The 15,225-nt window shown below is 36.5% G+C and overlaps 2 protein-coding genes across 2 annotated transcripts; both read left to right on the forward strand.

Moving 5' to 3' along the window:
* Window positions 1-4,672: 4,672 nt before the first annotated feature.
* LOC109073840 (transmembrane protein 238-like) lies at window positions 4,673-6,260 on the forward strand. Its single transcript, XM_019089910.2, has 2 exons — window positions 4,673-5,444; window positions 6,018-6,260. Exon 1 carries the CDS (start codon window positions 4,942-4,944, stop codon window positions 5,428-5,430), a length of 489 nt encoding a protein of 162 aa, XP_018945455.1. The 5' UTR covers window positions 4,673-4,941; the 3' UTR covers window positions 5,431-5,444; window positions 6,018-6,260.
* A 927-nt stretch (window positions 6,261-7,187) lies between these two features.
* Window positions 7,188-14,540, forward strand: rrn3 (RRN3 homolog, RNA polymerase I transcription factor). Its single transcript, XM_042719884.1, is given in 18 exon segments — window positions 7,188-7,343; window positions 7,563-7,683; window positions 7,776-7,832; window positions 8,164-8,253; window positions 8,344-8,473; window positions 8,557-8,616; window positions 9,331-9,394; window positions 9,482-9,551; window positions 9,637-9,735; window positions 9,814-9,906; window positions 10,251-10,415; window positions 11,148-11,244; window positions 11,317-11,446; window positions 11,677-11,861; window positions 13,080-13,188; window positions 13,278-13,430; window positions 13,540-13,627; window positions 13,839-14,540. Coding segments are annotated over 17 exon segments (1,839 nt in total). The 5' UTR covers window positions 7,188-7,343; window positions 7,563-7,587; the 3' UTR covers window positions 13,992-14,540.
* Window positions 14,541-15,225: the final 685 nt, after the last annotated feature.

Genomic DNA, 15,225 nt, shown 5'->3' on the forward strand with positions numbered 1-15,225 from the left:
TAAGGTTAATATAGCACATGTATTCATAAGGGATGCAGTTTTAAAAAGATTTGTATCTTATTAAACTTGTAATAGAACAATATATTTATTGTGATTAAATATTACAGAGTTTATACTATTTTTAGATTAAGCAGTGATCACTTTGTTTGTAGGAGAGTTGTACAGTTTCTTGTGGTGCTGTTTTTATGAAAGTGTATGTAAGAGGTGATGTGTTTAACCACGCAGAATTGTGAAACGCGACAGCTTATTGTAGATTTTATGAGATATTGAGGGTGATGCTGGGTAACAGATAAACAGCTTTTCCGGTACTGATTGTCTGTGTTGGATTAGGCAGGATCACACGCTTGCTCATCTTAGAAGGGCAAAAAATGCCTGGTGTGTGCTCTCTGCATGCAATGACCTCTGATAGCAGGACAGAAGAAAAACTCTTAGGTATTGTGCACATTTATGTCATGACTTAAGCATATTAGTGTCAAAAATGCCTTTTTATTTTGATTTTTAAGTGTATGTTATTTTTAGACAAAGAATGATGAGAATAAATCAAATAAATAGATCAAATATTTGCTATTTCTTACACACGTTATTTTTTGTTAATGTATGGGTCCTTTAAAGCACTCAGAACTTTGAAGGTCTCTGCATTTATCTGAATATATTTTCAAAAAAGAGCCAACCTTGAACTCAAGGATTTCCGAAAATCATTTTTTCCTATTTCTAAAGGTGTTCACTGTGCAGTGGCTCTCAACCAAGGGGCTGAGACCCTCTAGTGCCCCAAACCCCCCCACTAGGTGGTCTCGGGCAAATTCAAAGGAGGCCTCAAGATCATGTAAAACAAAATAAGCTAAAACTAAAAATCCAGATGAAAAACTTTTCAAAACACATTTTAAAGTGTGAATTGTAGACCTGGAAAATAAAATCTTTAAAACCTTATCCAATAAATTACAAAGTGGATGTCACAAATTAATTTTAAAATAATTATTTTGGTTATTTAATATATTGGCAATCCTGGTTTCTGTACATTAAAAGTTTGAAAACAAGAAACTCTGTAACTACAGCAGAAATACCAAACTCTACATGGGGCTGGGCTGTCAAATATTGTCTTGGAAAACGAAAGTCCTTGGAATCAAAAAGGTTAAGAACCACTGAAGTGTGTTTGTGTACACACACACACACACACTTCAACTTTTGAGTCTGAGTATAAAAAGAGTGCAGTGTTGAATCTCCCAAAAGCATCGGGAGCAAGTTTACCCTAGAAATCATTGCCACCAAACTCACATTGTTTTTGTAAAGCACAGCATAGTTTTACCAAAGATCTTACTTAAACATTTTCATTGAACACTTACCTTACATTTTCATTAAAAAGCTTGGTATAGCCACTATTATCAGGGGATCTAGGAAGGAGGACCCAATTGCAGTGTGAGATAACAAGGGTTTATTGACAAAACAGACTGATACAAGAGGGTAGTGAAGTGCACAGGTGATACCACAACAAGTAAAAATTTACTAACACAAGGAGCAAGACAAGAACATGGAACTACAAGGACTAGGCAAAACAAGGGCAGATACCACAACAAGTAAAAATTTACTAACACAAGGAGCAAGACAAGAACATGGAACTACAAGGACTAAAAAAGACAGCGACAGCGACAGTGGGGGGTACAAAATGGTAGGGAGCACTATAAATAAGGAGGAACACACATGAGGAACAGGTGAGCACAATTAGACTAACCAGGCTAACAAGAGGGTGTGGTAGAACGGAAACAAGGAGGAGGGGCTAAAGGAGCACATGCCCGAGAAAACAATTAACAAGGCCATGTGCTGACACAGGACATAAACAAGAAACAAAACACAAAACAGAGTGACAGTGCAAAACCCTGACAACTACAGGTCCTTCTCAAAAAATTAGCATATTGTGTTAAAAGTTCATTATTTTCCATAATGTAATGATAAAATTAAACTTTCATGTATTTTAGATTCATTGCACACCAACTGAAATATTTCAGGTCTTTTATTGTTTTAATACTGATGATTTTGGCATACAGCTCATGAAAACCCAAAATTCCTATCTCAAAAAATTAGCATATTTCATCCGACCAATAAAAGAAAAGTGTTTTTTAATACAAAAAAAGTCAACCTTTAAATAATTATGTTCAGTTTTGCACTCAATACTTGGTCGGGAATCCTTTTGCAGAAATGACTGCTTCAATGCGGCGTGGCATGGAGGCAATCAGCCTGTGGCACTGCTGAGGTGTTATGGAGGCCCAGGATGCTTCGATAGCGGCCTTAAGCTCATCCAGAGTGTTGGGTCTTGCGTCTCTCAACTTTCTCTTCACAATATCCCACAGATTCTCTATGGGGTTCAGGTCAGGAGAGTTGGCAGGCCAATTGAGCACAGTAATACCATGGTCAGTAAACCATTTATCAGTGGGTTTTGGCACTGTGAGCAGGTGCCAGGTCGTGCTAAAAAACAAAATCTTCATCTCCATAAAGCTTTTCAGCAGATGGAAGCATGAAGTGCTCCAAAATCTCCTGATAGCTAGCTGCATTGACCCTGCCCTTGATAAAACACAGTGGCCCAACACCAGCAGCTGACATGGCACCCCAGACCATCACTGACTGTGGGTACTTGACACTGGACTTCAGGCATTTTGGCATTTCCTTCTCCCCAGTCTTCCTCCAGACTCTGGCACCTTGATTTCCGAATGACATGCAAAATTTGCTTTCATCCAAAAAAAAGTACTTTGGACCACTGAGCTACAGTCCAGTGCTGCTTCTCTGTAGCCCAGGTCAGGTGCTTCTGCTGCTGTTTCTGGTTCAAAAGCACATGCCTGTGCACGGTGGCTCTGGATGTTTCTACTCCAGACTCAGTCCACTGCTTCCGCAGGTCCCCCAAGGTCTGGAATCGGTCCTTCTCCACAATCTTCCTCAGGTTCCGGTCACCTCTTTCTCGTTTTTGTGCAGCGTTTTTTCCCACAGATTTCCCACTGAGGTGCCTTGATACAGCACTCTGGGAACAGCCTATTCGTTCAGAAATTTCTTTCTGTGTCTTACCCTCTCGCTTGAGGGTGTCAATGGCCTTCTGGACAGCAGTCAGGTCGGCAGTCTTACCCATGATTGGGGTTTTGAGTAATGAACCAGGCTGGGAGTTTTTAAAAGCCTCAGGAATCTTTTGCAGGTGTTTAGAGTTAATTAGTTGATTCAGATGATTAGGTTAATAGCTCGTTTAGAGAACCTTTTCATGATATGCTAATTTTTTGAGATAGGAATTTTGGGTTTTTCATGAGCTGTATGCCAAAATCATCAGTATTAAAACAATAAAAACACCTGAAATATTTCAGTTTGGTGTGCAATGAATCTAAAATATATGAAAGTTTAATTTTATCATTACATTATGGAAAAATAATGAACTTTTTATCACAATATGCTAATTTTTTGAGAAGGACCTGTATACTGTCAATAAATAAGCAAATAATTTAATGAACAATTATAAACATTTTATATTTGAATATTAAATAATGAACTTTTATCACAATATGCTAATTTTTTGAGAAGGACTTTAAACAAATTGAAATTCTACAAACTCACCACATTGTTTTATTAGAATTTAAATTTTATCAATATATTAATATAGCCTAAATTTCATTCTAGTTATTGTTACTATACAAAACTCAGTTTTCCCTGAACATCTGCTTACTTTGAAAAACAGAACTGTCATGCAAAAAAAAAAAGATTAGAGATAGATTCTAAAACCATTCTGATACTACTGTAAAAATGTTTTTCGAGGCTGTAAATACAACAGATTACTGAAGTACCTCTTAGTCTTTCTACTTCAAAATATCATGTTCAGTCCAGTGTCTTACTTGCCCATTCTTTGTATATACATTGTGGAATTTCACAAGCAATTTTTGAGCTAAATGTTTTCTACACCTTATGTTTTAAGGGGAGACACTGCATGTTTTTTCATGCACCTGTCATGTTTGAGATTTGGGGGTTTTTGTTTTTCTCATAAAGTGTTTTTTTAAACTAGTGGAAAGAAAACATCAAAACGACACAGTTAGGTGTTTCTTTTATAGCACTTTATCTATTTGTTTCAATATATTTCAATTACAATATATATTTTAAAGGTCGTTTTCTCAAAATGAGTTTTTTTTTACACTGAGCCATAAATCTCCACTTCAGAAGCCCTTACACACACCAAACTTTACATTTTCATTTCTGTCTATATCCTGAAGGTTTTTACAGAGCGATTTGTTCATATAATTTGCTTAATAGGCATTATAGGCTATAAAACATTTTTATTCCCCTCACAAAATGTGAAAATATATTGTTTTCAGTCTATTTTCTGAATTATGGAGTGACAAAAATGAGATAGGCCTACTCAAAATTCCCTCTGCAAAAACACTTTTTTTTTTCCAAAAAAAAAAAAAAGAAAGAAATTTGAAACGGACTTCATCAGTGTTTAGATTACTAGAAACAACTAGAAATGTATGCAAAATTAGCACATATTTCATTAAATAATGTATCATTTGCATATTTAAACCTAACATTTTATACCTTGTAATACAAAGAATGTTTGCAACTATCGGTGTAATCAATCAACTGTTGGGCTATTTTTTTAGTCACCTGCAATGTCTAGACAGCTGAAGATACGCTGTAAGTGTTTATACTGAGCACAGCAGAAGTGCTCGTGTTGTGTCGGGGGCAGCGCAGCTCAGGTGTACAGTATCCAGGTGAGTCTGTGTAGTTAAGACGCACCCACCGCTCTATGCCACTCCCTTCCAGGTGAAGTGTTAACGGAGCGCTCCTTTCCTCGCGCCGCTTACCTATGAAACAAACGAAAACACTTTCAAATCCATCCAAACTCGTCCTTTAGACGGCTGGTCTTTCAAAAAAGCATCTGAACTGTCCCGAACGACCAAGCACAACAGTGGAAGCAGGGTGAAGATGGAGGCAGCGCCGGGCGGTCTCGGGCGCTGTTCGTGCGCGTTCTGGCTCGCGGTGGCTTTCGACGCTCTTGGTCTCATCATATTATTGCTTGGCGTGTTTGGGGACTTGTTTTTCTACGACTTCTTGATATATGCGGGAGCCATCATCATTTTTCTGAGTCTGATTTGGTGGGTTTTCTGGTACACGGGTAATATTGAGGTGCCCCCCGAGGAGCTCGAGGACGATGTGGGTCTGCTGAAGAAGGGCAGAGGTCTGGCAGGGGTCGTGAGGAGGTTCTCCAGCCGCCTCTCGAGCGGAATCAGAAACTCTCTCCGGAGAAATGGGGGGCCCCGAGGTCAAGGCGCGGAGCCCGGTCAAGTAAAGCACAGGCGAGATGGCAGTCGAGCACCAGTGGCTTTTGCGATGAGCTCTCAGGATAATGTGAGCACTGTGTCTGCGACAGTGAGCGGAGGAAACACTCTCAGAACAGAAACACAGGCCATATGAACCATCACGTACAGGTTAACACCATTTCATTACGTCTAACTGTCTCTATTACATCAATAATTAAGATAATAACAATGTCGCTTCACCAGTTTAGTAAATAATGTTTGATGAAAAGTGACAAGCAAAATATGACTGTCTCTAGGCTATTTATTCTTGATTTAATAATTGGTTTTATATTAAAGTTGGTCATAATGAGAAAGGAAACATACCAATCAAATGACTTTGAGGAATATTGGTGTCATATGTAAGGGCAGATCACTCTGTTAAACATCAACCATGAAACCAATAGCTCATACAAACAATGGAGACTTACAGTGTAAAGTATAACGGATGTATCTTCATATTTAAGAAGATGTACCCTGCTAATATAATATATGAAGATTGTTTACCACCTGATATATAGGCCTAACTCATCAATATTAAGTGAAATAAAATAGCAAAAATTAATATTTATAAACTGTGTAGGCTATGAAAAGTGCATTATTCAAGTGGACTCATATAGGGCAAATAGACTCTAGAGAGAGAAATAGACCTTTTAAATGACAAAAATAAAAATGTTTAAACATTTTCTTGTTTTATTTTAACAGGTTACAGAAGAGGATATTCAACGATATGGCATTGCCTAAACTGACTTTTGTTTTTCTCTCCTGTTGGAATATTAATCTTTTGACATTTTTTGGTGTTTTTATTGAAAATGTTTACAGCTGAATTACATTTTGTACATTTTGTTGATTTGATTGATTTCATGTTTTGTGCTTTGTATGCACTATTTCGAGATTATGCACTGACAAGAACGGCTATATGACAAAATAAACACAATTATGTATTTTCCTACATTTCATTGTCTGTGTATGAGTTTCGAACAATGTGATTGTAACCTGGACATGTTCTAGTGTCCTGCTTTTATTGAATCTTGTACATACTGACCAACCTTTGGACATTGAGAAGTGTTATTAGGTTTGCTTCCTCTTATCTTTGTTTGCTCATACCAATTTAGAAGCAGCAGGTGTAAATGAACCAGATGGGTGGCACACAGTTTGATAGGTAACTCCACAACAGTGTTCTCTTTTATTCAAAACCGTTTATATGCAGCTTTCCAGTGGATTTACAGCTTTATTTCTCAGCAGGCCATGCATGCCTTTTATGTGATTTCAGATGCATTCATGCATTGACACTAAAAACGGCCTGTTTGAAACGTTTGCACAATTAAGCTAACCAAAGAATCTAGAAAAGATCTGTAGAATGTGTACTGTCCAAATCTCATTTATTATGACATCCTTTTCATTACAAAAGCAGAACAAAATTCTCAAATCTGTGCCAGTGGTCTTCAAAAAGTAGTCCACCAACTATTGTTTGTTTCTCACAAATGCACAAAAATATTGTAGCCTATGAAACATAAAATATTAAAGGAGTAGTTCACCCCAAAATGAAAATTCTATCATCATTTCCTCGCCTTCATGCCATCTTAAACCTGTGGGACTGTCCTCTGTGGCGCATGAAAGAAGATACAGTGTTTTTTAAACTACTTACTTTAAATACTTTAAGTTTAATGAAAGCTCAGTTAACTATTTCACATCGCACATTAATTCATTATATAAAAAGAGGAATGTAAGAGTACATACTGCATTTACAATATATAATACGTGCCTGTTTAGTCTCTCTTTCATCAAAGGACTGCTAAACGTCATTGCATGCAAAGCAAGCATTTATCGAGTCATCACACTTCAAAGCACTAGGTGGCACAACTTTCATTTCTTGAGCACAACTCAACTAAACACGCTACTTCCGTAACAACAATACAGCACTTCCGGTCGTGCAGAGAGCGCTCGGCATGGTTACGCATGTGACTATTCCTAAAACTCGCGTATAATGCCTGATTTAATTATAGAGTTTTTTTGAATTAACATTATTTGGTGAGTTGTGATCTATTAACTCTCGTGATGTAGTCCGGTTAATAACTACGTGTCGTGCAGATGTTAAGTATCTATTGTTTTATCTTCACGCAGCCTTTGTGTTTTAATGTATCTGTTCTCGAGTGTGTCAATGCAGCGGATGTCGTTTACACGATGAAAGCTGAAGCGGGTTTAGTCGACGATAGTGGAGTTTAACGTCGTTTTGTTTTGTGTCCGCAGAGTAAAAAATTATTTGTGATAAATAATGGAAATCGAGGGCAGGGATTTTCTCAATACACCTCCGAAGAAAACTGTGCGCTTTGGAGGCACAGTCGCCAATACATTAGCGAAGCTACAAAAGGTGAGATTGTGTGAATAACGTTACAGTATAAAGCTGATGAAAGGTCTCTGTCTGTAAAACATGCCCTGACTTGTCTTATGTGACGTCTACAGGGCGACACAAGTGATTATGAACTGATAAAACATCAACTCTCAGATCCTGATATTAAGGCAAGTGTTGTTTTTAATCGGTGTTTCAATTTTTCCACGCTTAAGATTGAGTTTTCAAGACCTGTAAAAATCATGGAACATAAAAAACCTTAGATGGTATGAATGGGGAATACATCTATATTTATATTTTTATTTACGTGCCTTAAAATCTTTCATTGGCTGGATGTTACCTGAGTCACTTTTCATTGAATTGGTCAAAGCGACTCACGAATCAGTCTAAATGATTCGAAATGTTCTGAATCAGAATTCTGTTTGAAAATCCTTATTCAGTGCTCGCAAATGATTGGTGTGGGATTCCTGAAGTTTGAAATGTTCCTCTTTCTCGTTGTAGGACGCTCAGATTATCAGCTGGCTGCAGGAATTCAGGACCTGTGTCACTCAGCTTGGCAAAGATCATGAGCAGTTAATATATGTTGTTTTGGTGAGGGAAACACTATTGTGTCGGATGATGAACATCGGCAGTCAGGTGGTTTTCACTGTGTGTTAATGCAAGGAGTGTTTCCCCGTGCAGAAGCTGCCATGGCTCGGCCGCAGTCAGGCTGTGGTGGAAGAATACCTGGCTTTTCTGAGCAACCTGGTGTCGGCCCAGACGGTTTATCTCCGAGCCTGTCTCAGAATGGTCGTCACTAATTTTGCACCAAGTAAGATGTATTATGATAATGCTTCACTCCATTCACATTGTTCGGATGACTTGAAATAACGCTTTACTTTCTTCTCCTTTCAGAGAGAATACGAATCCAAGAAGGAAACGTGGATATTTCAGATTCTGATGACGAAGATGAAAGTTGGTGTACTTTTTTTTATATCACCTGCTTGTTTTATGATTTAATTTGTATTACTGACTATTGTTTTTGTTGGTTAATTATACACAAAGTCATATATAGCTGGATTTATGATCCACCCACTAATCTAACTGGCTGTTTTGTTTGGATATTGTTAAATAAGCATGTGTTTTATCTCAGTGTTGTATACACTACCATTTAAAGGTTTGGGGTTAGATTTTTGTTTAAAGAAATTATTCAGCAGGCACTCAGTAAATTGATCCGATTTGACTTTTTTTTTTTTTTTGCAGTAAATTGATCCGATTTGACTTTTTTTTTTTTTTAAACGAATGCTGTTCTTTTTTTTATTATTTCTACTCATCAGATTGTTTTAAACGTTCTAGTAGTAAGAGAGTTGTTTAATGATATTTATATCAGCATATTAAAATGATTTATGACGGATCATGTGACACTGAGGACTGGAGTAATGGCAGTCTTGCCACCTCAGAAATAAATGTTTTCTAGTAGAAAATAATTATTCAAAATTATAATAATATTTCACAATGTTAAGGTTTTACGGTTTTGATCAAATAAATGTGGATTTGGTGAGCATAAAAGCATTCATTATGCTGTCATTATCTATTCCTGTCATCAATCAATGAAATTGTATCTGTATATGCCATTAATATACCTTCTACTTTGCACCATAATTCATTGTTTTTTTTTAATTCGCACAGATCTGCCGAGGACATTTGATCACTGTCATCAAGCCTTACAGCTTATTGCAAGATATGTTCCATCGTAAGTGTCTTATAAGACCTCCAAAAGTGTAGCAGTTTACGGATTTAGTTTAGCAGTGACTAATAAACCCTTGCTTTGTTCTTTCAGAACCAGTCGATTCCTGATGCCAATCCTTTCCGACAAGTTCCCTTTTGTGCAGAAATCCTCCAGAACACTTGTGAGTTATGTAGAAAGCATTTAAAATGAATATCATTGCATGTGTGAATGTGATTGTTCTGAGGCCATGTTGTGTGTGCACACAGGAGTGTTACGTGCACAACCTGTTGAGAGTTTCGATCTACATCCCTGACCTGAGGAGAGACATCTTAGAGCTCATCATCAGCAAGATGCTCACGCTAGATGTGAGGGACTTGTGTTCTGTCACTGTACTGATAGCTTTGCAGCTGTGCAGCGGTTTGACGGCTGTTTTTGACATTTAGGTTAGTGCACCACGGAGTGAGATTGAAGAAGTGGAAAGTGGAGCTCAGCAAGATGCTAATGGAGCATCACAGGATGAGTGCCTCTTTGACATGGTGAGCCCAAAACACTTCAGAAAACCAAACTCATGTTTGCAAAACATATTTAAAGGGATAGTTCAGTCATCATCATATATTCAGCCTCATGTCACTCCAAACATGCAAATTTCCTTCTATTGTGAAATCTTGAAGTATGTACTGTAGTCACTCTTTTACATACAATGAATTTTCAAGCTTCAAAAAAGATGCAAAAGCATCAAAAAACTACATTTGAAAGCAACAACAGGTTTGCATGAGGAACCAACTTAAGCGCTAATTTAGGAGTAACTTGGTTATGTTGTAGTCTTTCCTTTCATGTTTGAATAGTCATTTTAATGTAATATTTTGTGTGGTTTATTCAGGATGAGGAAGAGGACGCTCCACTGGATTCATCGAGAGCTGATGGAGCTGTGATGGTTCATCCGGTAGCAGAGAGACTGGACACAATGATGGCTGTCCTGCTGGCTTATATTAAGGACATTTGCCATGTCAATGGTCAGGATATTACCATTTTATGAACAACAGAAGTTGTTTTTAGGGCTGTCGGTCAATTAAAATGTTGAATCAGAATTCAGTTAGGACATTCAGTCATTTTTTAGGAACGAAAAAAAACACGGCCATTCTAAAGTAAGATTTTTTTTGATAGAAATGAATGAATTTTATTTTTGATGGATGTGTATGATTGATTTTTTTTCAGATTGGTTGCGTTATATACCTTCTGTTCTATTCATCAAAGAATCCTGAGAAAATGCATCATAGTTTGCATAAAAATATTAAGCAGCACAGCAGGTGTTTTTTTTTTTTAACATTGATAGTAATAAGAATCACCAAATCAGTTTATTTGTTAATGATTTCTGAAGGGTCATGTGACACTGAAATCTGGATTAATGATTCTGAAAATCCAGCTTTGCATCACAAGAATAAGTTAACATTTAAAATATATTCGAGTAGCAAACAGTTATTTTAAATTATAATAATATTTCACAATATTACAATTTTTACTGTATATTTCAGCAAATATATGCATCAGTAAGACTTTCAAGAATGTCCAAAGATCTTCTGAACAGAATGTGTAATTGTTGTGTTAGCCAGTTTGATTAGACTTGCCATTAAAGTGCATTAAAATGCACAGGCATTAAACATATTTCATACACGTGCATTTTTATTTAAAAAATTTTAAAATAATCTTTCCTTTTTTATTTTTTTTTGTTTTAATTTGGTTAGTTTGATTTTGTGTTGAGAAAAAGATGTATGTATAGAGATGGTTTGTGTGTGTGTTTGATAAGGTGGTGCTTCCCACTCACGCTTCCTGTCACGTGCAGTACTACATGTTCTATCTGTGCAGCTTCCGCCTGGTAGGTTCCCACTTCTCTCTCATTCTCAAAGAAACAAACAAAAACCAAGACATAACTTTAATCTCTTTGTTTAGTTTGGCTGAAGCTTTTTTGGATCACTTATGGAAGATGTTACAAGCCCCCAACCAGCCCCCCGTCCTGAGACAGGCCGCTGCTGGATACATGGGCAGCTTCATGGCAAGAGCCAAGTTTTTGCCAGTATCGTATGTGACCTTTATCATGCAGTTTTATCTTATCTAATGCAACGGTGTTCAATATTTAATCATCTTTCCTGGCAGTGGTTTGTGACCAGGATTAAGTAATTAAACATTAATGTGTCTTTGTTGTTATCTGGAAAAGAAAACGGTTGATTGGACGCAGATACCTATATTTGTCACATCATTTGAAACCTACATGTCAAAACTGGTGCTGTAGAGTTTCCTCTCTTCCACAGGACAGTCAAGGCCTGTCTGGACCTGTTGGTTCCCTGGTTGCACCTTTACATTGACAGTCAGGACGCAGGATCCAAAGCATTCTGTGACATCAATCTGCACGGCCCGTTTTATACAGCCTGCCAGGCTGTGTTTTACACACTCATCTTCAGACACAGTGCCATTCTGGAGGGCAATATGAAGAAAGGTCAGTTCATGTGGAATTTACCTGTTTATACATGAAGCACAAGCGTGAAAATCATTTGAGTTTGTTTCAAGACTGGGTCAATTACACAATTTTTTGCCCTGAACTTTTCATTTATTAAAGTAATCATGCAAACTGATCTGAATTCACCACTTTTAGAATGTATTTTTATTACTGAATTTCTGTTTTGATTTTAGCAGTGCCATTCTGGAGGGCAATATGAAGAAAGGTCAGTACATGTGGTATTTATATGTTTTTTTTTTTTTTGGGGTAGTAGATAATGATATTTAAAAAATGTTGGTGTTTTATATATACAAAAAAAAAAAACTTTAGTTTGGCATGTTTTATAAATATTACTTAGAAAAAGTATTTTAAAAAAAAGTTTGTATTTAGTTTGTGTTTCATGTGTTCTGACACCAACCAACATGCACACAAAAAAACAAAGAAACATAAGAAAAAAACTTTTATACGTTTTACAGCAAGGAAAAGTCAGTTCAGGGTGTAAAATGTTGTGATCCCTCAACAAAAAGTTTGTCTTTCAAATCAGTGTCATGTGTTCTAACTCCAACCAACATGCACACATAATAGTGTTTTGTTGCATCCAAAATAAAAGTTTTTGTTTACATAACTTATGTGTGTGTATTGTGTATATTTATTATGTATATATAAAGACACACTCAGCATATATTTTGAAAATATTTACGTTTATATTTATATTCATATAAATTATATATAAATTTATTGAATATATAAACGAATGTAAACAAACACATTTTTCTTAAATATATACATGCGTGTTTTTATATATACATAATAAATATACACAGTACACACAAACTTTTATTTTGGATGTGATTAATCGTTTGACAGCACTAATATTCACACTTTGTTTTAGTGTCCTTGTTACACGTTACATGTACTTACTGTAGTAATTACAGTAAATTATGCATAATTACATGAAACTAACCCTAAACAAAACCCCTAATCATAAACTTAACACTGTAGTAAATACATATTACTAATATTATTCAGTATTAAATGTACAATTAAACTCTAACAAAGACACCTTAAATTAATAATTCATGACGTTTTATAAAAATGCATGTTAATTTTCAGAGTCATAAAACTCATTTTTCAAAAACCTTTTAATTGAATGAAAACTAACATAAATACAAAAGCATTTGACAAGAACTGTGTCATTTGTCCTCGACCCTTCTGCAGGGTTGGCGTACCTTCAGGGTTTGAATCTCGAGCGTATAGTGATGTGCCAGCTCAACCCGCTGAGGGTCTGTCTGCCTGCTGTCACCAACATGTTTGCAGCCATCACCAGGTACAGCACAAGAGATGGATCATCACATTACAAAACTGCATGAAATAAAAGCATGACAAATGAGGGCAATTTCACCCGTCTGTTGGCAGGAAGTACCAGCTCGTCTTCTGTTACACCATCATTGAGCGAAACAACCGGAACTTGTTGCCAGTGGTGAGCTGTTCAACGGGCGGCAACTCGGTGTCCACTAACACAAACCCTCTGGATACCTTCTTCCCTTTTGATCCGTATCTCCTGAAAAGGTAATAAATTCATGCTCATTCCTGTCAAACTCAGCCTTGGAATGGTGGTTCACTAAAAATCATTTATTTGTCTTTTTATTTGTTTTTTTTTTTGTTTTTTTTACAACAGCTCTGGAAAACTCATTGAGCCAATCTACCAGGTGTGGGAGGAGCCGTCCGATTGTATGATAGATGTGCCCAAGAAGCAAGTGAGAAAGGTGATACACATTCACAGTGGCCACAAAGAGGATGCAGATATTTCAAATATTTTGTCTTTTTGAGTTTAATTTTGTCTGCACTTTCAGGCAATTTTAAGTGTCCATATACTTTTTTTTGAAGCCACCATAAGAAACCTGACTCTTTTTGGCTCATCTCAGTAGTTTAGTCTCCTCAGAGAATATCCAGTAACACTTTGATCTTCTCTCACAGGGGTCTATGGAGGAAGAAGATGACTTTTTGCATGGAGAAACACCTCAGGGTGACTCAGTAGTGGGCATGACTCCGGGCTCTTATGACTCCCATCTGCACAGTCCGCGGAGCTTTGGCTCTCCCCCGGTCTCCTTCCTGCAGCGGCCTTTCTGATCCACCGTTGTAGCACTCGGCTGGCCCAACATCACACCAGGAGGGGGCGCTCAAGGACTGCTTGTGCTTGTGTTAGCACAGATCTGACTGGAGCCCTTCACACACCAGCATTACTGACCCCCGTGTTTGGCAGTAGTTTTACTAAACCCTCTACTTCAAGACTGCATCATAAAATACAAATATGTGTTTATTGCACACTTGTGCTATATTAATAGTAAAATGAAAGAAGCATTGGCGGTTTCTCAAGTAGACAGTCTGATGTATTTTCTGTGCTATATTCAGGACAAACTGTCAGCACAGATTTAGTGAGAGTTTTAAAGAAATTATCACTGTTTACTCAGAGTAAATGTGAGGGTTTTTTGTAATATATTCAGTTTATTCTGAAATGATTAGAATTGGCTGGTGGTGTGTTTCAATGGTAAATGGGTGTCACTTCCCATTTTATGAGTTTGAGCTCTGACTAAGCCAGTGTCTGTTTGCACAAAATATTCTGTAGAAAATTGACATGCAGAGAATACCTTCATTTAAAGATTATTTGTTGAATTTTAACTGTTGTCATCCTTGGCTTATTCTGTTCTTGTACTTTTGCGCTACAGTTTTGAATTCAACTTTTGAAATTAACATGAAGTAATAAAATGGTCTAGCTGTTTTATTACAATGTGGAAAATATCATCTAATTGTTGACTTACTAAAAGACGTGTTACACTTAAAATATTTTTTCTTTTCTTCCACCAGAAATATGACATTTAAATGATAATTACAGTAATAATTATAAAACAAGTTTAATGGGAGATTAACAAAATGGTCCTCACCTTAATTTTCTGTGGTGTATGCTTACTAGTAAATAAGTGATATATTAAAGTAAAAAAAGTTATTTTAAACTGTAATGATATTTCACGGTATTTATGTTTTCACTGTATTTTTGTATTACCAAATTAAGCTTCGGTCAGAATTAGAGATCAAAGTAAAAGACTTAAAAACATTTTTAAAAATAACTTTTGGAGACTTTTAAATGGTGTGTGTGTGTGTGTGTGTGTGTAATTTATTATATATATATATATATATATATATATACACACACACACACATACACACACACACACATATATACATATACATATATGTATATATTAACAAAGTGATGAAGCTTGACTATGCATGTTACCATAAAAAGGTAACTGGAAGGTCAAATTCAGTGATGCATCCTTAATAGAAACTGTACAGATGTGCATAG

Source organism: Cyprinus carpio, chromosome B3 (assembly GCF_018340385.1).
Source record: "Cyprinus carpio isolate SPL01 chromosome B3, ASM1834038v1, whole genome shotgun sequence".
NCBI classification, from domain to species: domain Eukaryota; kingdom Metazoa; phylum Chordata; class Actinopteri; order Cypriniformes; family Cyprinidae; genus Cyprinus; species Cyprinus carpio.

What these genes read in the sequence shown, in the direction of transcription:
- LOC109073840 (XM_019089910.2), top strand. Translation starts at nt 4,942, where the DNA reads ATGGAGGCAGCGCCGGGCGGTCTCGGGCGCTGTTCGTGCGCGTTCTGG.